The sequence below is a fragment of the Agelaius phoeniceus genome, chromosome Z, assembly GCF_051311805.1.
Source record: "Agelaius phoeniceus isolate bAgePho1 chromosome Z, bAgePho1.hap1, whole genome shotgun sequence".
Lineage (NCBI taxonomy): Eukaryota > Metazoa > Chordata > Aves > Passeriformes > Icteridae > Agelaius > Agelaius phoeniceus.
The window spans coordinates 67851979-67879454 of record NC_135303.1 but is presented as its reverse complement, the minus strand read 5'-3'; the positions used below and the strand labels follow the sequence as shown (position 1 = coordinate 67879454).

General features: G+C 41.6%; 1 protein-coding gene across 5 annotated transcripts in view; it reads left to right on the top strand.

Moving 5' to 3' along the window:
* The window catches only part of KANK1 (KN motif and ankyrin repeat domains 1), a 130679-nt gene extending 107864 nt beyond the window's left edge, over nucleotides 1-22815 (top strand). For all 5 annotated transcript variants that reach the window (XM_077171235.1, XM_077171238.1, XM_077171237.1 and 2 more), the window contains 9 exons: nucleotides 8281-8499; nucleotides 9146-9254; nucleotides 10266-10475; nucleotides 12386-12473; nucleotides 15158-15377; nucleotides 18026-18168; nucleotides 18707-18907; nucleotides 21109-21207; nucleotides 21823-22815. In XM_077171235.1, the coding sequence (XP_077027350.1) occupies nucleotides 8281-8499; nucleotides 9146-9254; nucleotides 10266-10475; nucleotides 12386-12473; nucleotides 15158-15377; nucleotides 18026-18168; nucleotides 18707-18907; nucleotides 21109-21207; nucleotides 21823-21885 (1352 nt within the window). In that variant the 3' untranslated portion in view covers nucleotides 21886-22815. The remainder of the gene's footprint in view (nucleotides 1-8280; nucleotides 8500-9145; nucleotides 9255-10265; nucleotides 10476-12385; nucleotides 12474-15157; nucleotides 15378-18025; nucleotides 18169-18706; nucleotides 18908-21108; nucleotides 21208-21822) is intronic.
* The last annotated feature ends 4661 nt before the right edge of the window (nucleotides 22816-27476 follow it).

Sequence of the window (27476 nt, the reverse complement as noted above, 5' to 3'; positions counted from 1 at the left end):
CCTGTCTCTTTCTATTAATTCTGAAAATACTGCCTTTAATACATTTATATGTTGGTCCTGCTGCCCTTCCTATGGTATTACAGATCATGTGTTACATGTAGAGAGATTATTTGCTGAATGAGGCACTAAATTGACTAATTCTGTAATCATGGGAACTAATAGAGCCTTTCTTTTTCCATGCATCAGTATTTCATGACAGCTTGTGAGCTCTTAATAAGTCTTTTTCCTCACATCTAGGTCTCTTGGATGTAGCTTTTCAGGTGTGTGTGTGAACTCAGCCAGTTCCCTTTTCTCTGGGCCTGGCATCTCAGACTGATTTCTGTAAAGCTTGTATAAACACAAAAAGCCTTCAGAGCACTGAGTCTCTATTCAACTTCAGTTCAAATAAGCAACTGAGTTGAAGCTATTTAGAGAAGCGTGACTGCACACACCTCGTTTTTTTTAGAAAAACAGGCTGAAGTGTCAGTTTCCAGTTAGCATCAGTAGTGTCACATTTAATGTTTTATTCAAAGAGCATCTTAGGAAGTATCTCTTAGAGGCCAGTTTCTTTTAGGGCAAAAATACCTGAGCTAGCTTCGAGGCATGTGCCAGCTGTGGTTTATCTCTTTGTGGGAATCAGTTAGGCCAGCTAGCTCTGGACCCTGGTGAAACCAGCAAGGACAAAAGCAAAACTCAAGATGTGCTCTCTCTTCTCCCGAACACCATTACCTCTCCTGGGCTCCCTCTTTTCCCCTCCTGGACTCTCCTGGACTCTCTTTCCTCTCCTGGAGTTGTTCCACATTAAAGCTGTGGGACTTTGGTCTGGAGAAGAAAGAGCGCCTCTCATCTTCTGCTTTTGTCCTTGTTGGTTTCACCACATGATTTGGGTACCAGTTTGCCATACTGATGGATCAGTGCTCTGTGCTGCTTCTGAGGTAGCACATCAGTCGAGTTCTCAGTTTTACAGATTTATCTCCCTGTTATTGCTCGGGAGACAGGGTGTGCTGCAGGGGCCTCTGCCGTCTCACCTTCTCAGACACAGTTTGTGGCAGGTGATGGAGACACAGGCAGGAAAGCTGGAGCCTGCTGAGCAGGACACAGGCTGGCAGTTTTCATCTCTATAAACTTTAGACCACTGAGATGGTCTCTGAGCCAAGTCTACTAGCAATTGGTATTTTGCTTGTTGCAAAATAATCACCTTCCCTTCTGTAACTTGGCAACTCCTATTAACATTTACATATGTACTGTCTTTCAGCAGCCCTAGTGACCTTAGGGAATTCAAACCCGCTGGCCAGATGAGCACATTCCCACTCTGCAAAGTCATGTTAGCTGGCCTTGGCCGCCTGTGTGTCCACCTTATCCATATGGATGTGGGTCACAAACCTAGATGCTAACTGATCCATATTCTTAGACTAGACAGCATATAGGAAGCCTAAAGGGAGGCAAGTGGATTAATCTCCTCTGTTTGTTGCACTAGATTTTTAAAGAATTTTCAGGATGTTGTATTTGAATGGTCATATGATATGTTTTGCGAGATACCAGCCAGAAACCTAATGTCACTTGTACAGGTTCTAATTACATGGACTTTTCACAAGTCTTTTACAAGACTAGGTGGCTGTCTTTCACTGGCAGGGAGTTTTCAAGAATGGTATTTAAGAACAACTGATCTGCCATTGCCCTGAAAAATTAGCTGAGCACACTTGACCTGAAAATGCATTGCTATTTTGCCTCACTGGTCTTCAGATATCAGTTTTATTGTCACATTTTTGAACAATCCTGACTGAGTGTCCCAGTAGAAGCATTACACTACTTAGTCATCTTGAGGAAGGAGGCAGCTTCTTGAGTTAAAACTTCAAGGAGTGAAAGAAAATAGGAAGCATGTGGTGTCAGAATGTCTAGAGGGTTTGGAAATCTTGATGTGCCATCTGGTGGAAAATCTTCCAAGGTTTTCAGCTTTTAAGTTTTAACCAGAGCTGGGGAAGCAGGCTGAGGGACGGTGGAAAGACCAAAAGGATGATGGTGATGTGAGAAGGCCCTGGTTCCCCAAAATTGGACTAATGAGGCAGTGTGAACTTCTTCTGTGCTGTCAGTTGTAATGCAGGCAGTTGCAGAAAGCTGTTTTTCTTTGCAGCTCTTGTGCTTGAGACACCTTTCTCTTTAAGAGCAAGTCATTTGACAGGTTAGTAGCTTCTCTCCTGGGAGCACAGACCATGCTATTGCAGCTGAAGACTTAGGGCTTGCTTGAGGCTCAGAAGCTTGTGCTGATGTGGCACAGGTATGGTGGTGATCCTGTAAAGCTCTGGGTTGCTACAAATCAGAGTGGTTGTGCCTGTGTCTGGGCAGGTGAAGGAAGTCCTCAGCTCCCACTGCCACAGATGCATGCCTTAATCATCAGGTTAAGTTTCTGTACAGATGTTCTTGCTTGTGTAGCAAACAGGATACATCCATCAGTCTGCTGGGAAGATGTGAAGCATTTTCCACATCCCTGGAAGGTTGTGTGTGACACAGAACAGCCACGCAGATGGTCCCACCTAAGTGCTACATGAGTTCTGTTTATTTACATGTGTCTGGCTGATGTCTCAGAGAATGCAGTGCCTCCTCTGCATGTTTACTGGCAGGTGCTTTCTGCTAGTTGTGACAACACGGGAAGCTCAAATGGGAATGCTGTTCAAAAATGGTGCAAGCCTCCATAAACCTCTTCTGAGAGGTTTGATGTACCTTCCCATGTCATATGTTAGCACAAGCTCATTACTGTTGTCATTATTAGCACTGTAATATTTGCTTGTTTGACTCAGTGGTAGCACTACTTGTGGTGTTTGAATGTAAAAGCTGCTCTATCTGCTTCATGGATTCTGCTTCAGTTAGCAGAGAGCATAATTTACCACAGTATAGATTATTTTTCCCTTCAAATTTATTGCTGCTTATAGAGTGGCAATCTGCAGTCTGCTAAGCTGCCTGTTAGATAGAGCCCAATTCTTTCCCTATGGTGTGGCACAGAGATGTAATGTTCAAGCACTGAGCTCTATTTTGGAGTTCCACTCCCATGGTAACAGACACAGCTATGAATATTTAATAGCAAGAGATTCCCATTTTTCCAAGGAAGTGTTGTCATATTTCTGCAACAATAAAACGTCAGCTGATAAAATCAAATCCACATGAATGAGAGAGAAAGTACTCCAAGCTGACCTTCCTAGTGTGCCCAGAATCATGAGATGCTTTGAACCACCACTCCTCAGGGAGATGAAGGATGGCTCTCACCAAGCTTCACACACAATTGTCTTGGAAAAGAGTGCCTTTCATAAATAAGATGATTATCTGCTTCAAAGATGTGTGATCTTTTGTGGTCAGTCATGTTTAATGAAAAGAATTGGGTTTAACTTCCAGTTTCAACAAGCTGGATTCACAATCTAATTTGAGGTTAGAAAACAACTTCTTAGCACAGAGAAAATGGTTAAAGTGAGAGTGAAAATTAGATTGTTCTTGCAGTTCTCTTACTAGAGCCTTCATCCTATTAGAAGGAGTGTTTTCCCTGGAGCTGAATTATAGTTCAACATCTGCCAATGCTCAGGCCCCAAGAGAATCTGCCTTCTGTCAGTTTATTGTATAAAAAGCTCACGTGTCGCAATTTTTGTTTTGAAACTTCGAGTTCACTGACTTTTAACCTGGAATGGCTCAAAAGTACCCTTTATAATGAAACTGCTTTCTAGTCTTGTGAAAGTACTGCATTCATCAGTTGGATGGGTTACTATCAATCGTTGTAAATGTTTAAACATAACATGTTTGCTCATTACTGCCTTTTTATGTACCTTTGTAGAATGGGTTTTATTCTTTAATAGTTCTGATATGTAGACCAAATTGAAAGTGGATTAAAATAATTTATATTAAAAAAGCACTTTTTAGGCATGACAATTTAAAAACTTTGGAGGAGAGTAGTTCAGTTAAAATAATTTTGTAATGAGCTTATTGTTACTGTAAAGAAATCATGCAGTGTGAAAGAGAAGTATTTCCTTGCTATATATGCTCCAGACAGTATTCGTGCACTGTCTTTAGTGGGGAATGTGTAGCTTGTATGACTGACCATTATAAACATATTGTGCAAATAAATGCTTGCACTGACCAAAAGGTTAAGAATAAAATCTTTGTGCAGCTACCACATAAAAAAAAGCTTGTGCACTTTTTTAACCTACAAGCCTATGATGTTCCATCCAGAGAGCTGGGTTCTCATCCTGATGATATTTAATCCCCCAGCCTTGTTTGCACTTCTCTTGATTTCCAGTAGGATAAAAGTATTGTCAAGCTAAATTGGGTTTGTGATAATACTTAGGTTTACTTCCATCAAACTAAATTGAAATTTTCAAAAGCGGGTGAAGGCCAGACTTCTGTTCCCATGAGTTCATCACAAATTCAAAAGAATCTGTTGAGTTCCCTGAACCAGCTAACAGCATGACTGCTTGTGCTGTCATAAATGTGAGGGAAAGTCTGCAATCAGGAAGGAAGTTTGCATCCTAATAACATTATATTATAGGTGCCAGAAATGGCATGGGTAGTCTGTTGCTTCTCTGTAGCAGCTTTGCTATCACCCTGGTGTAAATTGGAGAGATTTTCAAAAGAAGCACAAGTGATTTATGAGAGGAGATTCCTTCTAAAAAATTAAAAATATGTGTTCTCATTCCTTCAAACCACTGGAGCTAAATCCCTGAAGATGGTCCAATCACTTGTTTCCCTATGATACTGATGAGAGCAGCTTTCTGCTAAGTGTTTATGTACAGGTGCAGTTGTTTTCTGCTTGTTTATGTACAGGTGAACCTAGCAAGTTTTTTTGTTTGGTATGTCATACTTCTGCCTCTAAATTACTCCTGAACTTTTCCAAAATCGTCTACTATATTGAAAAATACATAAGAAGTTTTTGACGGGTCCCTTCTGTAGCTTGCTATTCTATATCAATACTTAGAGACTTATGTCAAGTTTGCAGTATTTGCCTGCAACAGTAAGCCAAGGCAAGTCTCTGTCTGGAGGGTCTCCGAGGGTCCCGAGGGTCTCTGTCTGGAGGCAGTGCCTGACTAAGGATTGACCTGTTGGCAGATTTGCTGACAGTGGTATGCACCACAACCTGGAGAAGGATTCTGCTCAACCATACTTGAGATCTCTCTGAAGTGAGAGGAACAGTCTATTTTAAGGTCTGTGTAGACCAGTGGTGATCCTCAGCCAGGGTTTCATTTCCACACTGGAGAGGTGTGCACTACCTCCAGCTGTAAGAGTGGCCCTGCAGTTCTGTTGGAGGAAGAAGGAACTCAGTTCATTTGACTTTTTGGTTTGTACAGCAGTACATTAATCTGTTAAATCATGGACTGTAATGTTGGGTGGTACAGCTCCTTCCTTTGTCTGTTTTTCTCAGTGATTTGACTCAGTGCTATCCAAGTGTCGTTATGTTCGCTGTCTTGAAAAGGAAGGCCTGGGAGCTGATATTAAATGATAATTAATGGCTCACAGCATTAATACTGAGTTGGACCCAAAGCTCTCTTTGCCTCATCATTGGGTACTGTGCATGCAGTAAGTGTAGACATCTAAGAGCTTTGCAGGGAGAATTAGTGCACTGACTGGTTCATCTAATGCACATTAATTGTCTCCTTGCCCTCAAGTCTTGATGTCACCCTCTTTCGTCAGGTGCCAGGAACCAGCTGAGCAGAACCCTTTTCTTCTTCATTGGAAGGCAAGGACATCATGCCCTAGATCCTGAATTCAGTCTGGTGCTTCTCAGCCAATGATGCATGTACCAGAAGAGGGAACCTATTGAAATCATGTTGCATTGTTGGCAGGTTCAGGATAGGCTGTGAGTCAGGGGAGAGAAGTCTACTACTGTCCTTATTTCTATCTGTCCTACCCTGCAGCTCCCTCCCCTGCTTGTCTCAGGGCAGGAGGGAGACACCTGAAGAAATTTAGGCTCAGGCTTTGGGGGCATGATAGGGGTCCACCAGGTGCTGCTGTTGGTTCACCTCAGGCTGGAGCCCCACTTTGCCCTGCCAGAGTCCTGCCTTCAGCTCTGGCATGCATAAGCCCAGCTGTGCCTCCAGACATGCCATGGTTGTCACAGCTGCTTCTGTAGGAGAACCCTGCTGTCTGGCAGACTATGCAGACAGTTCTGCTGAAAGCAAACCTGGGCATCTTGGGAACTTTGCATGTCTCTGGATGCTTCAGAGCAGGTTTCCTTCACTCTCTTTTTTGTCCTCAGAGGCCAGTCTGGAGCAGAAGGGGTGACCTGGTAAAACCAGCCCAGGCAGCCACCACCAGCTGCAGCTGGAAGTGGTTACTTGGTACTCTTTAATTCTACCTGTCACAGCTCCAAGCAAGCAAAGAGACAGTTCCCTTGTTTTTCAGCCATGGGAGTTGAAAAATCATTGTTGGCTTGATGTTCTATCACCTTGGCAGCCCTCTTCTCCACAGCTGTTGGATGAAGGATGATGCTTGCTGTTGGTTGGGATGAGACCTGACCAAAGTCAGTCAGTGCTGCAAAGTCAGTAGTGGTGGGGGAGCAAGGGCAGGACTTCCCTCTTGCTTTTTGTGGGTGTCCAGGTGCTCAGCCATGTCTCTAGAAGGGTTACTTCTACCTAGGGGGCCCGGGAAGCTGCTGCCTTCTTACACACACACACACACACACACACACACACACACACACACACACACATACACACATACACTCACACACACACACACATACACTCACACACACACACACACTCACACACACACACACACACATACACACATACACTCACACACACACACACATACACTCACACACACACACACACTCACACACACACACTCACACACACTCACACACACACACTTTTTACTCTTAAGAAAAAAGCACTTTTGCTGTGCTGCTTGTGACATGATGATCAATGCCCTGCTGTGTGCCTTTTCCTGCAGACAGCTTTCCCTGTATGTTGGAGGAGCTGTAATCCATGATGGAACTGGGCAGTAGGCCTCACTGCTGGAGAAGGGTGCTTTGGGAAATGCATGCAGGGTGAGACTTGGTTGGAAGCTCAGAAACTTGGGTGGGAATGGGAGCAAAAAGGAGGAAGCTGCTGGGAAGTGACAATGTTTGGAAAAATCAGCTTTGTTATGTCCTGTTGTAGAAAAAATTCACTGAGGTGAAGAAACAAGGGGGAAAGGCAGTCTAACAAGAACAGCTTGCTAGACAGAGATGTAACTGTGTGTCTAAAAATTAATGTTTGGAATTTACCTTACTACAGTGTATTAGCACCCTGTGCAGTTCCACTTATATTTGAATGAGAAGGCTGTGCCTTAGTTCTTGATAAATACAAAGGCAAATAATAATAATATACAGGCACACATCATTGAAAGCAAGAAAAGAGTGAGGGGAAAAAAAGCAGTAGTGTTTAAAGCAAGTTAAACTTCAACTTTTTTTTTCCTTGAATGCTAACAAGATCACTAGGGAGGCATAGGTGTGTAAAAAACCACTCTGTGTATTTCACAAACAAAAGCATTTGTGCAGATTTGTAGAGAAGTTGTAATAGCACAGCTGGAGTAACTGCAGGGGGATCTGTAAAAGTCTGTGTGTAATTAGCACTGCGTTTTGAATACACAGTGGGAAAAAGCAAGTGAACGCCAAAAAATCAGCGAGGGGAAAAAAGTATAACCCAAAGAATTGGAATTTGGTTTAAATACAACTACTAGCTCACTACAATCCTGACCAAAAGAAATGTAGTGTGTGGGAGTTTATTGCAGTTGTCTCAGTAACTGGGCAAAGCACGTAGCCTTCAGAATTAGTTTGAGTACTGGAAGAAAAAGAAAAATTTCCTGAAAAATTTATGCTTTCATGGAAAATGACATTTCTTAAAAAACAAGTACAATGATACAATGAAAAGGTTACTGTTCTTGCAGAAAGAACCCTCAGAGCCTGTGAACATGCTGTGCTCCTCAGGCATGTTATCAAGGAGCAGCTCAGTGAGCCCACCCTGACCATGGTGCCAGGAGCTGAGGTCACTGCTCATACTGAAAGAGAAGGAAAAAGAAGGACGTTCCTTTCATGCATTTTAAAGCCATTATCTTTATAGCTTGTCCTTGTATTATATATCTTTATCAAAAGAAAAACTCACAGCCTTTTTTTTGCATTTTCTGAAAATGATCACAGTCTTTTTAGGTCCTCAGAAAATAGTATTTTAAAGGACAAGCTTTTTTTTTTCTAGTTTGTGGAGATTTTTTCCTGTGGATCACAATATTGATGGAAATATTATTGTTTGACTCGTCCGTGATGCCTACTGTCTTCTTTGGCAGGTGCTACTTTGGAGTACATCCCTCATGGCCAACTTGCAAACACACACTTAACTTCAAATTTGCGAACGCTGAAATTGGAGCAGGACACTGTGCCCACTCAGGAGGAGAGGAAGACTCCCCTGGTGGAAGCTGCTCGGGGAAGGAAGTCTTTTTCCTCTCAGGATAAAGCTCTCACTCCAATTAATCTGACAGATGATCAGCTTGCCGCAGGTCTCTATGGTAATAACTGTCTCACATTCACCTTTCATCATGCTGGTGGAGTCTGAATATGAAATACAGTTAAAGAAGGTTTTTAATATTCTCAAAAATGCAAAAAGCTGGAAAAGATGCAGCTGAGGGGAAATTCACAGTGTGACACCATGTGTCTGCAGGTAGTGGTTAGGTTTTAAGTGGCAGATTGGTAGCGCATCAGTGAAATGCCATTTAGTGTTTTGCTAAGAAAAATCTAATGAAAGATAAAGGGTTTATAATTAACTTAAATTTGTATGCATCTTTTACCTGTCCTTTGTACAGAGACTGGTTTAAAAGTTTTTTCAATGAGTACTAAGTCTAAAAGACCATCTTTGATTGAACCTACCTGTTGAATAGTTTTCTAAAGCATCATGAAGATTAGCAGCATGTTGTAAGGTGGAAAAGTTAGGCTTAACTGTTTCCACAGCTGATTTTGAAGCTGTTCTTCTGTATTTCCAATGTGCACGTCAAACCATGACTGTATCTATATTAGAAAACCCAGCTTCAGATGGTAAATTACAGAGAGAGCTGTTAAAAAATACAGTTATTTTGCAAAATCAGCTATAATGCTGCTGCATTCAAAGCTGGCTACAGATTTATACTGATATGTATGCTTCATCTGCCTTTCTAACAGTATGTACTAATAATGAGAACACACTTAAATCTATCATGAAGAAAAGAGATGGGAAGAAGGATTTGAGCAACACCAAGAAGAACCTGCAATTTGTTGGCATTAATGGGGGGTAAGAAACCTGTCTCCAAAACATCTGTTACTGTAGCACTTTTCACAGCAGGAAGAAGAGAAGCAACCCAGGAATACATGCATAGGTTTGGGCTGTCTTTCAGGCTGAGGTGCAACCACTGAGTGTAAGGATCAGAAGGAAGAATTGAACAGCTGAGCTCCTCTTAATCCTCTTGTGCTTGCTAGTCATATATGGCATCAGTCTCAAATACCTGTACATTAGATTGCTGCCAGATTTACCACAGGAAAGAGAAACAATCTCAGACAGCCATGAGGACATTTCTCAGTCAATGCTGTAGTAACCAAAATTTATACATAACTTCGGTAGCGGACAAGCACAACATTATACTATTAAACAATACAGCAAGAGATGCCATAACTGTAGAATTAATTTTTCTGGCTTTGTATTCCTATACAAATACAGAGGACAGTATGGAAAATGATCTTCTTTTAAAATATTACTTGCCCTCCCGGAATGTTTTGAAGAAATTTTTTAAGTGGTTTTAAAATGGTTTCATCCAATTGTTTTTATATAGCTTTTCTAGCCCTTTCCTCAGATTAGTTTTTCTTTAGTACAAATGTTTTGTGTGGTATATAGCCTAAATATCTCACTTACCTAATTTCCTACATAATAGCTAAAAGTATCATTACATATATTGAGGGGCAGTTATCATAGGTTTGTTAGCTTCCCTGCTTATATCTGCCTAGTAAGGCAGTACAGTTTACTCTGAGCAAAGTAATTTCCTTTTGGGGATAAGGCAAGGTCTGATAAAATGTTAAGACTTACATTTAAAAGAGATTGTTCTTTTTTCATTACACTCTGTGCACATAATACTGACAGTGTCATTTGCCAGTAACACTGAGTTCAGTGAGTAGAAGAGGTCTCCAAGGAAAAAACAGGAAGACAAAGCTTTTGCAGGACATTTTTCCACTTGTGCCAGTGCAAGCAGGTACTGACTGCTGCTGAATGGCATGGAGCAAGCACCTCTGTCCCTGCCCATTCTCCCCGTAGGTATGAGACCACATCCAGCGATGACTCCAGCTCTGAGGAGAGCTCCTCCTCAGATTCGGAGGAGGAGTGTGAGAGCCATGAGTACTCCTGTGACCAGCACCCAGAAGAGAAGCAGCCCACCCCCCATGCTGCAGAGGTCTGCGCCGTGGGGGCAGAGAAGGACAGTCCCCTCCCAGAGTGTGAGGCCGAGGAGGTGGAAATCAGAGAGAGGTAGGTGCCCACCCTCTCCAGAGTGTGCCTCTGAGGTGTGCACCTCTGCCTCCTGTCGTGGAGCAAGCTGTGTGGGCTGTGCTTGTGGAGAAAGCATCAGCCCCAGCACTGGCTGACTGCTGCCCACTTCCCTCCTCCTCAAGTGGGTAGCCAGAGGCAGCTTCATGGCAAAATGACTCTGTGTGAGCAGGCAGAAGGTGTCAGAGGGTATCCTTTCCAGCAGCTCGCCCCATTGACTTTAAATGATTCATTAGCAGAAGACCCTGGTGCCTCCCCTAGCAGAGGCTCTCCCAGGTCACAGCTGGCACTTGCCTGGGAGCAGGCAATGCCTTGTTAATGTCCTGGCATGTAAGCAAACAAATTAATCTTGAGCCATGCACACCAGGTCAGCTGGCTGCTGGGAGTGCATCTTGCATTTGCACCTTCCACAGCATCTTGGGCATGGCACAGAGAGATGATGGGGTACAGCACTGAGGACACTGGGATCATGTGCTTCATATGACAGGAGATTGTATACTGTAATACACTTTCAAGGCTGCTATCACACACTTGTTCAACATGTCATGTCTTAGGGTACTTTTCAAATTGCTGTGTAAGGTAGAATTTGACAGACAAGGCTGTGCTTTTTAGGCATATGGAAAGAATAAAGTGGTGAGTGTTTACTGATTCTCGGTTAGCAAACAGCAAAAGGAAGTATGAACCGAGACAGTGAAAGGATCTCTTACAGATAATGGGTTTGCCAGTGTGCTAATTTGGAAAATTAGGTAGGTAGAATAACAACAGTAAAAGCTAAAATGAAATTAATGTCATGTTTCACTGGAGATGTAGCTTAGCATCAAGTTATCTGTAATTGTCAGCTGTTAAATAAAGGAGATGCAGAAATTAATAATTAAGACCTTGGTGGCCCTGGAGCTGTGTGTTTTTTGAAGAGCCCTGAGCTTACTTTATACAGTACTGTAGGATAGCCTGTTGTTTTACAGGTGGCATAAAAAGATAGGCAGCCTGTCAAAAGACCTTTCTAATTTTTATTTACAGTAGCAAGGGGTGATTGGGAAGAAGAGCAGCAGAACAGCTTAGATAGCCATCGCACTTAAGGAGCACGTTCCTTGCAAGCTGAGTGCTCTGGCAATGCCCTCTGAGGGGAAGAGTCAGGGCATGTGGCCATGTATGGCAATGGTGGACAATTTCACTGCTCTGTTAGCACTAGCAGCTGGCTTCTAATCCATGAGGACTAAAATGCCCATCTTACACACATGAGTGTGTTAGCTTCTCTGCTTCTTGGGAGAATTTTTCAGAAAAATTGCCATTATCCTCTGGGCAGGTTTTAGGCAAAGGTGGTTGGCCACAGCCTGGTACAAGCCTTCTTGACCTTTTTTTTGGCCCACCATGAGTTTAGAAATTTGTAATGACAAGGGAGTAAAAATGAAGAGGGCTGGAGAAAGAGAATAAATTTCCAGAGTGGGTGGGATGAGAAAGGCTAGTTCCAGTGAATGGGAGCTGGCAGGGAGGCACCTCTTGAGCTGTTTTCCACTGCTTAATTCTGTTTCCATCACAACTACTGGCATTTCTCCTTGTCAGTCAAGTAATCAAAGCACACAGCATATGAAGTGTGCTCTGCAGTCACACAGCAGTAGGTGAGAATTTCCACCAGAAGGGTTGCCAAGTCTTAGAGCACGAAAGTGATGTGTTTCCCACTCTCCATTCCTGTTGCCCTTCCCACACTAATCTCCATTCAGTGTGGAGTGAATATCTCTGTGAGAAGAGCTGCTGGAGCAGCTTCTGCATGGTAGGAGCAGATGGCTTGCCTGGAAACTTTCATTCCCAGAGAACTTTCAGAAAAACAAATGTTTCTATACTGAAACACTAATATAAAAATTGAAACATGCCATGTATTTTGCTGTCTCCCTCAGGTATGAGCTAAGTGAAAAGATGCTTTCTGCCTGTAACCTGCTGAGAAACAACATTGATGACCCCAAGGCCTTGACCAACAAAGATGTGGTAAGCAATACAGGTGAAAATTTTCTCTTGAGATGCAATAGCAAAACTTTAGGGAGAGGTAACTTCTGGTTTTACAGGACCAGCACTGCAGTGGCTAGGCAGAAGAGGATCTCATCTTTGCTGCAAGAGTCACAAAGCTCTTTCTACCAGGACACTTTCATCCAGAGAGTATACTTGTGTTTTGTGTGCTTAAGTGTTGTTGTCCCAAGGCACACACATAAAAACAGTAACATGAAAATACAGTTTCAACACATATGTGCATTCCTTTGTTATTCCTGTGGTTTTTTTGGTTTAGCACTGGTACGGGTAGCTCTCAGGCCTCACATTAGGAGGCTGCAGTGGATGAAGACTCTGTTGCATCCTATGAAAGAACCTCAGAGTCTGTTCTGAAACACTAGGTGATGTGCCTTCTGAGTGCAGGGATGCTGTTTGTCTTGTTTACTGCACTGGTGGTTTTTGTATTGGTGCTGCAGAGAGTAAGGAGGATTTATTGTTAAAACTTAACAAATACTCAAGTCTCAGGACATAAAATTGTATTTGCCTTATTGGAAATACCTCAGATAGGGATTGCCTGCTCTACTCTATGAGGGCAATCTGAAAGCAAAGGAACACTGCTTAATGATATTAAATTGAATTTTGCATTTGTTACATACACTTGTGCATATAAATGGCAACAACTTAGTGTCATTCTCTTCTACAGTAGAGCATCTGCAGCTGCTTAAAGACAATAGTGTTGTCTGTATGACACAGTAATACTGTCTGTGTCCAGTGCTGACATCTGTGGTCCAGGGAATGTTTTGAAAGGGTGTTTCATAGAGTTGTGACACATAGTTTTTAATTGTGTTTGTCCTTCACAAGTAGTTTAGGCATTCAAACAACAAATGCTTTAGTCCCTCTTGGAGTTGAAAGTGTCAAAAATGGCAAAACCAGATTATGATCTCTGCCTTGAAAGTGTAATTTGAATTTACATTTTACTTTCTTGTGCCTAAGTGTTTTCCAGTACAAGCAGTGCTTTGTAGATGGAAGCTGCAGACTGATCAGCTCTTGTCCTCTGTCTGCTGATAAAGAAGTCTTGTCCAAACAGCTTAAATGTCAGTATAGCTAAGGATCTGTATGAGTTGTCCCAACCTCTTCCAGCATGCTCAGCTCTTGTAGCTGCTGTTTACACCAGAAAGAGCTGTGGACTGCATCTTTTTGAATGTGATGGATTAATTGAATTTTAAAAGTGTATTGTGTATTTAATAATGTGTGTGATACTGACTAAAAATAGTTTCTTAGTGGTATTCTGCACTCATTAGTGCCTGAAATAAATAAAAAATTCTATTGTGTCAGTTTATGGCCACCTTTGCATTTCAACTCTATGTTCACAGAATACATACATCACATTATAGTAGCACTGATGTAAAATATTCTGTTAATGTGTTTATGTAGTACAGATACATAGGTAGCACTGGTCTGTGTAGAATATTTTCTCTTTACCAGACACAGACCACCTCTAGAGATACTGGTGTGTTTTCACAAGAGGCTGTATAAACTTTCTGAATGTCTTCTCTGCAAAATTGCCCTTGAATTTACTGGCTGCCTTGCAGGTGAGGGTTAATGAGAAAGATATGGTGGTCCTTCCAGGTCAGAGAAAGTGTCTCAAAGTCAGAGCTGGTGGTGAATGTGGAAGCCTTCTTGGCTCACAGTGAGATCTGCTCTACCTACCTTGTCACAACAGACAAGTCACCTGGCCTAAGAGGCTCCTACTCCCCCACTCGCAGTCCATACCCATGAGAAAGTTTATCCTGAATATATAGCCTGCATCTTCTCACTGCAACTAAAATCTCTTATTATTAAAGCCAGCCAGACGTCAGGTGAAGAACAGGTTCTTCCTTTTTTCCTCTTTTCTGCAACAAAAGTTGCACAGTTTCTTTCCCCAGCGGTTCTTTTCAGCGGAGCATCTCCAGTCCTTCCTGTCTGTCCAGTAAGTCAGATTTCCTTGACTTTTGTTCATTCTTGCTGCTTATCTTTGAAACTGTTTCAACCAAATATTTTGTGCCATTCAGACAAGACAAGATAGTCCAGGTGTTGTCTTCACAGTACTAGGCAGAAAGAAGGGACTTCATCACGTGCCATGCAAGCTATAAATCTGTCTATTCACCCCAAAACAGTATTTACCTTTTACATTACGATGGGATGTTGGGTTCAGTTTGTAATTGTCTGTAATGACCAGTTCTTCTTCTTCAGAACTGCTGTGCAGCCAGTTCTCATATACTTTGTGCATTTGATAATTTGTGCCTCAGTACTGGGCCTGTCTGACTTAGCATGGTGTTAAGTCCAGTGAGAAAGTCTTGAGTTCATCAGTGATTTATAAACGTAGTTAAGTATTTGATGGAAGTAGTTACGCAGGTCTTTTTTTTCCATTCATCAGTATTTGATAACTGTTTATTCTGGGAGTATTCTCACCCTGAAATTCTGTGCTGTCAGAGGTAAAAATCAGATGAAGTGAGAGGAAGTAAACGGTGGTTTAAAGCGGACTTTAGTCAGGGGGCACGCTTCAGTCTCTACATCTTGTTTGTGAGCTGAATACTTTCTTCCCACATTGGACTAAAAAAGACTTGACCTGCATTGCTGACTTACAGGATGGAAAATCTTTTAAATAGATTGTCCATATGTAAATTTTTCTGTCTTGGTTTTGGCAGAGGTTTTGTTTAAATACTATCCAGCATGAGTGGTTTCGCGTCTCAAGTCAGAAGTCAGCTCTCCCTGAAATGGTTGGAGACTACATAACTGCTTTTGAAGAGATTTCTCCTGCTGTCCTCAGACATATCATCAACATGGCAGATGGAAATGGAAACACAGCTCTGCATTACAGTGTCTCACATTCTAACTTTGAAATTGTAAAGCTTCTTCTGGATGCAAGTAAGTTTGCTTTATGTTTTTTTTAATTATTCTTGGTTTTGCTATTCTCACGGATGAAATTCTTGATGGACTACAGGCCAAGTTCCATCTTCTTCCAGCAGGTGTTTCAACTGTTAACAGTTATATGGTGGCTCACCTAGGTAGTCTACAATCTTTGTTTCTAGTACTAGCTTTGGAGGTTCTTGAAGAAGGTAAAAAACCATCTAAGTAAATTATATACAGAGTTGAGATAGATAGCTGGATTCTTGACTCTTGCACTGTAGTCCCATGGTCAGCAGCACCAGTCTCCAGCAGTTTTCTCTGGAGGCAGCACAGCTGCTGCTCAGCACTCTGTAGGGTGCTGATGGAGGAGGATGCATTGAGGTATAAATACCATCTTAAACATGCAAGCTAGTCTAGCTTTGTCTAGAGCAGTGCAGAAGTTTTTTCTGGCCACCACATTGACTCATCTATGCTACTTTCCTGAGAAACTGGGGCAATATGGCATTCTGTCACAGAGACCATTTTCCTAGTCCATAAGCAATCTGATTCTGCTTCATGTGTTTGCTTTTGTTGCCTCATTTTCTTGATCCTCTTGCAACACACGTGCAGAAAGGGTAGTGGCAAAGGGGAGACTGGAATATCTGCTCCCCACTTTCAGTGTGCCAGATGGCATCCAGCAGAAGGTATCACACACTGGAATTGGTCCCAGGCTGGATGTTTAATCTGTTTAATCCTAGTTTTGCTCTATGAGTGAAGTTTGTTTCTCTAAACTAGTTAAAAAACCTGTCACAGTTGATTGTGAAAGCTTAACTAGGCCAATGACATGCCTGGAGTGTAAGCCAAGCAGTATTCAAAAGTCCAGAAGGGTAGCATCAGATAAACAAGGATATGAATGATACAAATCTCAGCTTTGATAACCTAGCACAGGTGTCACACATGCAGAGACTTCCTCAAGAGGAAAGGGAGCACTTTGAAATCTCTGGTCCTTTTGAAGGCAGTCTGTGTTTGAGAAGAGTGAGTCACAGCAGGGGAATGCAGGGAATGTCAGGAGCGTGGTGAAACGGGGCAGGCTGGCTCTGCAGCACACTGTGGTAGGAGGAAGCTGCCCCTCTGCTTCCCTAAGTGTCTCAGAGGAGCAGGAACTTGCTCATCTCTTGCTGGAAATCAGGACTTCTGTAGGTTATGGCAGCTATTGTATACCCATGAACACCAGGGGTATTATATGTAAAATGTAATAATCATGACTAGTCCCACATAGAGTTCTTTCTGAAAGAGAGAACTGCTCATGCCAGCACTTGGAAAATGTTTGCGAATAGGCAGATTCCTTCAGGTTTCAACAATCTTTCTCTGGACTGTGTCTGAATGGTCACTGTGGTCAGCTCTGCAGTGTGGTGATATCACAGGTAGATTCTTAGACCAAGAACTCTGTGTCTGTGTTTGGTGAGAAGAGTGGACAAGATGAGATGAGAGAATCCTCCAATAGCATGAAGCAGAGTCACCAAGAGGACAAATACGAGAACAATTTCCCTCAGCCATATGGAAAAGGAGCTAAATGGGACCTCAGAAAACACACTCTGCTGAAGTAGTCTAGTCAGAGTAGGAGCACACCACTTCTAAGTTATTCATTACTCAGGTTGTAATGCATTTAGCAGATTGTCATGTTCTCTGGCTTCAACGGCTTCACAGAAGTGATGTCTGAAAGAAGTATTGGTCTACTGGTTATAAGGTATCATCACCAATGTCTATTTAATATGAAAAAAATTTGCAATTTTTTTTACTGAAAAGATCCTTTGCCCATAAACCTGAAGAATTTCCTGAGCCATTTTTGCTTGTTAAGCTATCTGTGGTGCAATTTAACCTCTAGTCTGCAGATAATGTTTATGTAAAGCTGAGTCCCTGCTTTCCAATATGATGAACACACTGAAAACCATGCTGCCCAATAAACCAATAAGCACTGCTGAATTTCTGCTGAATTTTAGGAGCAGAGACAGACTGGAGGCAAGGTTTGAACAAAAAGGAGAACTCTTGTTGGTTGCTGGCACTGGTGAGAGGACTTGCCTGTATTTGTTCCCAGAGCGGTTTTGTTCGTTGTCAAATACACTGTAGAACTGGCAGCAGTCTTTAATTTAAAGGGGTGGGTTTTTTGGCAGCTCCAAAATATGCTGAAGTACACTTGCAGACTTTTAAAGTAACACCAATTGCAGGAAAATTGTGCTGAGGACAGTCCTTGTGCTGAAGAGAAATATCTTTTCCATTGACCACGTTGCTGGACCACTTCTATTCTGCAGTATGGATGTCCTTGGGAGAAGAGCTTAAGGACTATCCTGGCAGTGTTACTGAGTATCATGCTAAATTTCAGACCATTTGCTTTCACAAAAGGAAAAAATAATGCACAAATAAAGCCCTAAATGATAACATATAAAATGTCTTTGTGCTCTCTCTTGTGTTGTACACATAGTACAAAAGAATTCTCTTCTTTGTCTGGCTCAAGAGCTCCTCTGTTAATTTTTTTCTTCTCCACCTTCCCTTGAATTGCATCCATTATGAAAGCAGTTGCTACTTTTTCTTTTTATAGGCTGCTCTACTGACAGTTTATTCAGTTGATTAGCACAATTACTGCTTTTTGGGTTCTTGCTTTCTGAAGAAATTATGTCATCCCGCTGCAGATGTCTGTAATGTAAATCATCAGAACAAGGCTGGTTACACCCCCATCATGCTTGCTGCGCTTGCAGCTGTGGAAGCGGAGAAGGACATGAGGATAGTGGAGGAACTGTTCAGCTGTGGGGACGTGAATGCTAAAGCCAGCCAGGTCAGTCAAACAGTTCGTGAGGCACAGTTCTTACTGCTGTACTCCTGTGCCTTTTTATTGTTCCTTCCGTGCTCCCATCCCTGCTCTTGTCAGTTTAAATTTTGCTCTCATTTGCTTTCACCATTTATGGGGTTTTTATGTGTGTTTTTGATTGCCATATACAAAATGGAGTTGTGGAACAACAGTTGAGCCTCAGGTCTGGACGTCTCCTAAAAATGAAGGTTAATCATTGCGTGAAAGAACTGTTACTGAATTTTGGGTGGCATTTACAAAGTCTGCAGTATTTAGCTCCTTTAAATAAACTACAGGTGTCTGAAAATATTAATTCCATTAATTCAATAAATACCTATGTGAATGTGGGATATATAATACATAAAAAGTATTTAAATGATGGCAGTCAAAGCCTTGAGAGTACCATTTAAAATAAAAATTCCGCCCCCCCCAGAAGAAACACAGTGTCTCAAAAAAATAGAAGTATTTGTACTTTGTCACTGATTTCCTCTGTAGTTATTTGGGTTTTTCTCTTCTCTCCATGCAGGCTGGTCAGACTGCACTGATGCTAGCTGTGAGTCATGGCCGAATAGACATGGTTAAAGCTTTACTGGCCTGTGGTGCAGATGTCAATATCCAGGATGATGAGGGCTCTACAGCTCTGATGTGCGCTAGTGAGCATGGACATGTGGAAATTGTTAAGCTTCTGCTGGCTCAGCCTGGGTGTAACAGCACCCTGGAGGACAATGTGAGCTGCCTTTCAATGCTTCTGAAATCTGCTTGGGCGAATGTCTGACTCAGAGTGCCAGAGTACCAACCACAATGAATCTTCTGCTTAATTGGTAGCAAGTGCTGTGATTATTTGGCTAGTATTTTTACTTTTCTAACAGACACACCTGGTAGCAATTTCTGTGGTTAGCTGTAGGTGTTTAGTGGCCACAACAGAAAAAAACATTTGTTAGCTCATAGTTAGCTCAACACCTTTCCCTCTCACATTCCTTCCCCCTTTCAAAGGAGTTTTCTAGTTGTCAGAGAGGACCTTATCTGGTGACTTAGGTCCTCACTGTCTTGCTTTTCTGTGCCCATGGCAAACATCAGCCCTACAATTCTCTTGAAACGATGTTCACACTGCTCCTACACCATGACTTTTGAGACTGTAGGTTCAGTCTTAGTCATGAAGCTACACTGTCCTGACAATAAACAGATACAGACTGTGACTTCAGTGCCAAGTGAGACACATGCATATTTCTTGTCTGCAGGGACCATTGCAGCCTACACTGTCAGCAGACAATTTGATCTATAGATTTCTCAAGCTTGAAAACATTGACTTAGCTCCTTTCTTGTTATGTTCTTGATAACAATATTTCTTGCATACTTTTCCTTTCTTCCTATTGTTTTACCCACTGAACACTGAAATGGAGCCTGGGTTTGGGATTTGGGAGGGCAGTGGGAGGTTATTTGTTGAAGCTGTTGCAGAGAGGCAAGGACATAATTTCTCTTCATTCACCCAACTGCTGCAGGAGGCAGCTCAGTTCCTTGTGCTAGCAGTGTGGAACTTCTGGCCAGAGAGGAAAATGTAAGAAGACCTCAGTCTAGCAAAAACTTTCAGGAGCAGTCTAGATTATTGCTGCTTGGATGCTGTTAGCACTATCAGATACAAAATCAATAATTACAGTCTTTATGGGGACATGATAACTTAACTACTCCTGTGGCCACTTTGATAGTTTCCCAAGCACAGTTTGCTGCTTATTCACAGATTTGTCTGTGCTGTGGGATTGAGATTTTTAACATTCCCCAAGCTATTCTGAGTATCACAGTGATGCTTTTCCAGTCTGCGTGATCAGTAGTAAGCTGAGCACCATCCTACTAATGTGTGCCACAGTGATTCAGCACCTCTCTTTAAGATCTTCTGTTGACTGGAAAGTGTTAGCTTTGCATTTGTCATGCATTATATTGCACTGTAGTAGACAGCTCTTCTAGCTCCCTGTCTGTTCAGGAAATTAGAAATTGCTGCCTTTAGTCTCATAAGAAGACTTTCCATGTGGATGCTGTCCGTTGTGTCCCATGTGGCCATTTAAAAACTGGTGCTAACCATTCCAATACCAGTGCTACAGCAGTGGCTGGAGTGTGTGCTCCGTCCCTGTGAGACACTGCAAATGCTGGCATTATTGTAGAGTCTTCTGTGTGCAAGAGCCAAAAGCCAGGCAGTGAACCAAGCACCAAGTTCACATCACAGGTTGTCTGACATCCATGTCTTCCTGGACCAAACATGGTCTAAAGAAAAATTAATAAAATACTCTTACTAGTAAGTAAAAACAGATTAGTAAAATATTCTTTCAGCTATTTGTTTTTGTTCAGCTTTTTTTTTCTATTCTCAACAGCTGTGGTTTATGAAAGCAATGGTATCTTCTGAGAAACTAAGGTGGCAGTATTTGACTAGGAAAATCCATTTGTTTGTATTTAGACTTCCATCAAGGACCATTTGGAATAATGAGTGCAATTTCTCTTAGTGTTGATGGGAGCTATACCACAACAATTATCATTTTAACACAGCAATTATCATTATATCTGACCACCATTTTCCCCTCCCTTATCATCTCTTCTGCTTGTTACTGATGTTGTAGTTTCTCTGAGACACCCCAATCTTCTGGTCTTGCACAGCACTACATGTAACATTACTGTGATAATAGTGTGCTCATTCTTCCACAGCAATAATTGAGACTCCTTGTTTAGAGAAATTATGAGGCTTTGACAATTGGACTGCCTCATAAAACAGCAGTGCAAGGCTTAAAACAAAAGAAATTAAACAAGACTCTAAATTAACCTGTCTGTTTGAGCAGTAGGGCCTCCACTTCATAACTGCGCTTCTCTGTGGGCTGATGGGGCTTTTAAGAGATCTGTTAAAGCATACAAGCACTAATTCTCTTGTTTCTTCCTTTCTTCTCTCAGGATGGCAGCACAGCACTTTCAATAGCCCTGGAAGCTGGACATAAGGACATAGCAGTTCTCCTCTATGCCCATGTCAACTTTTCCAAAACCCAGTCACCGGTTAGTACACAACCTCCTGTAGGCGATGTTTTAACTTGCTGCTGTTGAACATAATAGTGAAATGTAAACAAGAAATTTACTCCCTGACAGCTGTACAGCAGTACAGCACATGAAATTTTGACTTTTATTCGTAAAGACAATTTCTGTGCTGGTAAGTGGAATGTACTTTTTAAAGTACATACTGACTGCAGAAGGTTGAAGCCTGGCTGAGGGATAGTTCCTGCTTCTCCTCCTAATTACCATGGGGTACAGATAGCTCACTAGCAAGGTTCACTGATTCTGGCTAGTGTACAGAGGTGCTGTTGTATTACTTTAATGGCAATTATTGACCTGGAAACTGAAACATAGCTAGGTATTTTGGCAGCTGTCCACCTCTCCTCTAGCCCTGACTCACTCTCCTGATAAACTGCTGCTAAACACCTCACTGTTGAAACAATATGCACTTGGAGTTAGTAGGCTGTATGATAGCTGGCACTTTTCTTCCTAAAATTTTAAAAAAAAAAAAATCTGTACAATTAAAGGTAAGGAATTGAACAGAGTAATTCTGAGTGTTGTGTTTTCCATCCGCTGGCTGAATAATTTCTCTTTGATTAACTGTTCTTTATTCTCTTTTAGGGCACTCCCAGGCTTAGCAGAAGGACATCTCCTGGTCCCACCCACAGAGCCACATTTGAGTAGTAGTGTATAAATATCTGTAAAAAATCTCTATGCCATCTTTAAGCTGCTAAATGTTACTGTTTTACTGAGACAGATACTGAATGTAATTGTCTTGTGCCTGAACTCACCAGCAAAGTGAAAGCAGAGATCTAATGCTAAAGGTAGAAAACTGTAAACTTGAAGCAAGCATATAGTTAAGTAGTGCTCTGTGGAGAACCTTAGCCAGAACTGTTCTTTTGCTCACATACTCATCTTTCTGTACACTGGCATAAATCCTCTTTTTCTTTGTTGTAGATTGTCCTTCCTTATGTTATGTGCAGATTAAGACTTCTAAAGCCATCCATGCAGGGGTGTCCCAGTGGCTTATTTTTAGTCATTCTAAAATATATTTACTGTGCTTAGACTACATCACAGTAAACTTTTCATAAATTTCATTCCAACATGATTTTCATGTTTTTAATTACCTTGAAATTCAGAAGTTGCAGTTGCTTATGTAGTCAGTTCCATGGATCTTGAGCTGGTGGGTGAGTGGGTAGGTATTGGGGATAAAGCCTCTTGTCAGGTCTGAAGTTCACTTAATAAGTTGTTGCTAATTGGGGATAATGTATAACTTTTTATATAAAAGATGCTAGTATCTATAAAATTAACTCACACAGTATTTTCAACATTTTATATTCCATAATAATTAAAACCTACATGAAGAATTACATGTCCTGTTACCATATTTTTATTAACTGTTTCAGTCTATAAGCTCCATACATGTTTATTGGAGAATAAAATTACAGGTACCAGCTGTATATTCCCCTTGAGTGTAATTGAGTGTACATCTTGGTGCATATTTATGGAGTGCTATTACCTTGTCACATTCACTTTAGTCAAGTGCATTGAAATGTTTGAAGTGCCTTAGACTCTTGCCATATTTTCAGAATAAAACTTCATTATGCTGTTTTACTCCTCTCCTGTTTTACTTGTGATTTGCCATCATCCAGAAAGGCTGCACATTACAACTGCAGCAGGAAAACGAGCTAAATTGGAAAATCAAGGCAGGGAGGACTGGACAGTCCCCACATGAGGTTTTTCCTTTGCCCAAGATGATCTGCCTTTGCTTGTCTTGCACAGGGTGCACCCTTTGCTTAAGGGTGGCCTTTGGTTAAGAAGTGACCTCTCTCAGCCATGTGAAGGATCTTGGGGAGGTGTTGAAGGACTGTGTTCAAGCAGTTCACTTGAACTGAAAAGTAGTTAACTGAAATAAAAGCCTTTGAGCTTTACCTTACAAGCAACCCTGGCTACTTGGTGAAGGGGATGCTTTTTAGATGGCATGGAACCAAGTGCTAAGCTAGTGCCTATGTATCCCTGTCAGTTCTGACATACCTGATTGGGCAGAAATACACCTCAGTGCCTTCCTTCAAGGGATCTGAACAGTTCCGTCACTCTCCGTCCTTTGTCCTTCTCTCCCTAAGTCCTTATCAAACAGCTTTTCCTGCACAGTCCCTTTGAAATAGGAACTCACTGAAGCCATTCTCACTTGGCCTACATTGACTTGGTGACTTGGCATGCCAAGAAGTCTCTGTGGGCTGCACGTGGTTTGGCCCAGCACTGCAGGTACGGTGTGATATCCTATGCCAGCCTAGTACCCCAGTGCTTGGGCTGTCTCGTGAGCAAAGGGCAGCTGAAGTACCTCTGACAGGGGGAGACACAGCAGAGCTGTCCCAAATAAGCCCCCCGCCCCTTGATGTCAGTCAGTTTTTACTCTTGCACCTCTCTGGCCAACTTTTCTTCTCACGCTTCACTTAGCATCTGTTAATGTGTGGATGCTCTCCCACCTGGATCCTACGTGCTAGGTAAGCACATCACCCAGCAAGCCAAATTACTGTGAAAATAAGGTCTTTCCTCTGACACAAGACTCACAGCAAAGAGCAGCAGCAGCTGCCAAAAATAACAAACAAACAACAACAGCAGAAAAAAATAAAAAACAACCAAACAAAAAAAAAATCAACAACACAAAAAACTTCACCAGAAAAATGCCCCTCACTTTGCCATCTGTCAAGAGTCAGTGGGTGCAGGCTGTCCTGCATAGCAAGGTGCTGCACACAATAACCTGAGGTTGTGTCAGACATACTACACAACAGCAGTGCAAGCTTCCCAATGAATTCCTCATTCACTTAAGATCTGGGCAATTTTATAATTAAACAGAATTAGTGCAAGTTAGATCTCCCTGGCTTGGCTATGGCAAGAGTTTCCTCTGAGTTTTTTTCAGATCTGTTGAACATGTTTGCCCCAGTTTGAACAACTGCCTGGAAAGCAAAGTCAAGATAATTTGTTCTTGTCTTCATGAGTTTAAAATACACACAGGGCTAGAGATAAACAAATCAAGCTGAAGAAGTGAAGAAAATGGATGACTGCTTTAATCTTTCTGTAGAACTTAATCTAATATTACAGAAAATCCAGTTCGCTTACTTAATACATGCTTGCCTGTATCTCATGGATTAAATTCCTGTCTAGCAGAGAGACGTGCTGCCAGAACAGAATTTGGAGAGCAAAGAGGTTTCTAATTTCAGTTTTACCAAGAATATAATTTTTATTTAGCACTGGGTTGACCAAAACTAGACTACTGGTGCTTTTTTAAGGGAGTTAGTGATCATACATGACAGTAGTTTTAGGTAATCTTTAGAGGAGCAGGGAGTGTCTGGACTTATGTGTTTGTTCTAACTTGAGATATGCTGTGATTCTGTGACACTGTGATGGCAGTTTTAAAGCATGTAGATTATGCTCCAAAGTCTGACTTTGATAAAGAGTATGCTGAGCCACCCAATAATGTCCTCTTCAGTAGTGCCTCTGTATTGCTCTTGGAAATAGGTTAATTAGTAACATGTCTAATAGGTCTTTGCCCCAAAAATAGTTTTTAAACTATGATCTCTGTTGCTGTGCTACTGAGCTTCAATTACACAGGATATTTGTACATACTGTAGCCTATCCCCCTCTTTGTACATAATGGAGCTAAAAAAAGAATGTGAAATGCCCATGAATAATGGTTTTCCACAGCAGAGGGCCATGACTGTTATTTTCCATGTCGGAACAGATTTCTGTCTCTCCCTCCATAAATCAGTGGGAGTCCTGGGCTTGATGGGATTCCTGGCTGTGCAGGGTTTAAAACAATTAGTCCAGTAGTTTAGGTGACTGATGACACAGGGAGAATCACTAAATGTACTTAAATATTTTTTTTTACCTGCAACAAAAACATAAGAAGAGTAATGTGGAATAAACATTCTTTCCTTTTTTTTCTTTTGTTTTCTTCCCCCAATCCTGAATACAATTGGTATATCAGAAATTAAAACATTTTTTAAGTGACAGAAATCTGTGGAGGAATCTGACCACCGTAACACCATATAAGTGTCAAACTATGTAACTTGGAGTGCCTGGATTTATTTAGGTGCCATTTTCCTGGTAAGCAAAAGAAACTAACTGTCTAGAGCTTCAGATAATGTTAGGTGAAGCTGTGGGCTTTGCATTTCTGTGAAACTTTCAGTTTCACCACAAAACTTCATTTTCCTGGGCTAAAATGCCTTGCTAAAGAAAAGTGACCCCAGTTTTAGTTGTATGGTGAAATAGGCTATTGTGGTATGATATCAGGAAGATTGCCAAAAGGAACCAAAATTTTGGACGTGTTAGTGAATATAGGTGAAAAGTACAAAATTACTTGACTATTTTACTAAAGTCAGTGAATGTAATTTCTGTTATTTAAAATCCTATTAAGCTAGACTTAATGAATTAAGCACTTAAAAAAAAAAAGAAGTACAAAATAAGAATAATTACTTCTTTTCAACTTTTGTTCTCTTAAATGGTTCTGCCAGCTCCAAGAGGTGACACCTGAAGCAGTTCATACTGTGGAGGTTGGGCCCTTCCCCAGGAAATAGTTAAGAGGTTCCCAAAAGTGTTTGTGTCCACTGATGCCCTCTGCAAGCCAAGTTTAATTCCACCCACTAATGCTGGATGGCATTTATCACCAGTGCTGGGATTAAGGGGTTTACCATGCATACCAGCTCTGACCTGAGCTCCCCCTACACACTCTCACTGGCATTTGTTTTTCAGGTTAGATGATGATTGACTTTCAGTATATGCAAGCATGATGTTGTCATCACCTTTGAACTCTGATTGTCAGTGAATATAAAAGAGATTGGCACTTTTTCAAGACTGTAAAATATGTCACTGTCTTTTTCCAGTTACATTGTCATACATTAAGTGAGTCTGTCACTTGAAAGGTGAGAGTTACTGGTATGGAGTTTTACATTATGGAAATTAGCCAACAAAATATTAATCTAAAATCAACAACTGAGGAAAACATTTTTTGCAAGACATACTTCCAGAGGTTTTATCTTCTTGATAAGGCTGGAAGCACTCAAATTATTCTAGAAATAGCTTTTTAGTCCATTTCTCCTGGTGTCTCATACTTTTGGCTGAGACATTTGTCTGTTAGAAGTCCAGTTCAACCATGGTGTGAATTAATGCAAGCCTTGGCATCAATCCCTGACACACAGGACTAGCTGTTTCCTGGAATGGAAGCAGCCCAAACATTACAGGCATCTTCCTGCCTTTGAAAGGCACCAGCAAAGCTGGCCAAAACAGCATTCATGCTCTTACTGCAGCTGCAAACAACTCTCCTCAGTGGACTCAGTGCCTGCATGCAGGCCTGTAAACTTCATCCCTTCCTGCTCTTCTGTGGGCACCCAGGTGTATTAACTACAAACATTTCCTCAGTAAAAAGAGATGCTTTCAGTTGTTCAGTTCATATGGTATCTTTGGGCCTGTCTCTGAAGTTCTGACGTGAGACGAGGGAACAGTGTTGGAAGACCTGCAAGGAGGATTTTGCATTAAAATCCTTTTTAGAAATGGCTACAGTGTGATTAGAAGAAAGGGGTACCCAGTTTCAGGTTTGTTTTGTATTGTGGAGGTATTAGCCGTTACTACTCACAGTTTAATGCAATGCCTGGGGAAGTCAATTTAAAAATTCCTGCCTTACTTCACTTTGGCTGTAGGATCTTTGTGCATACCTACGCTGAACAGAAGTGCCTGGTTAAAGCTGAGCCACCTGGTTGGTTTTAGTTCCTGTAACATCATCCAGTGTACCAGTACCTTGAGTACCACTGGACAGTTCAAGTATTGTTGAAGGAGCTGAAGAATTGCATGCTACCTGCACAAATATTTGGGAACCTCTCTCTAAGAAACTAATCAGGAAATGCTAAGAAGATTTTGTTGGTGGTTTTTTGTTTTTCAAAGACGATTCTAACAACTTCTTAAAGTTGTTTGTAAGAGAGTACATCTGTTTTCCTGCCAGGTTGTTCAGCAATGAAAACAAGGCACATAAATAAGTTATGCTCAAAGTGGTATTGTCTTACAGCTGTATACATCTGTGGTGGGTTGGTCCTGACTGAACACCAGATGCCCACCAAAACAACTCAGTCAATCCCCTCCTCTGATGGTCAGGGAGAGAGAGAAAAGTCTGGTGGGTTGAGATAAGGACAGGGAGAGATCACTCACCAGTTACTGTCACAGGCAAAACAGACACAAGAGAGATTAGTTTAATTTACTGCCAATCAAATCAGAGTGGAATGACA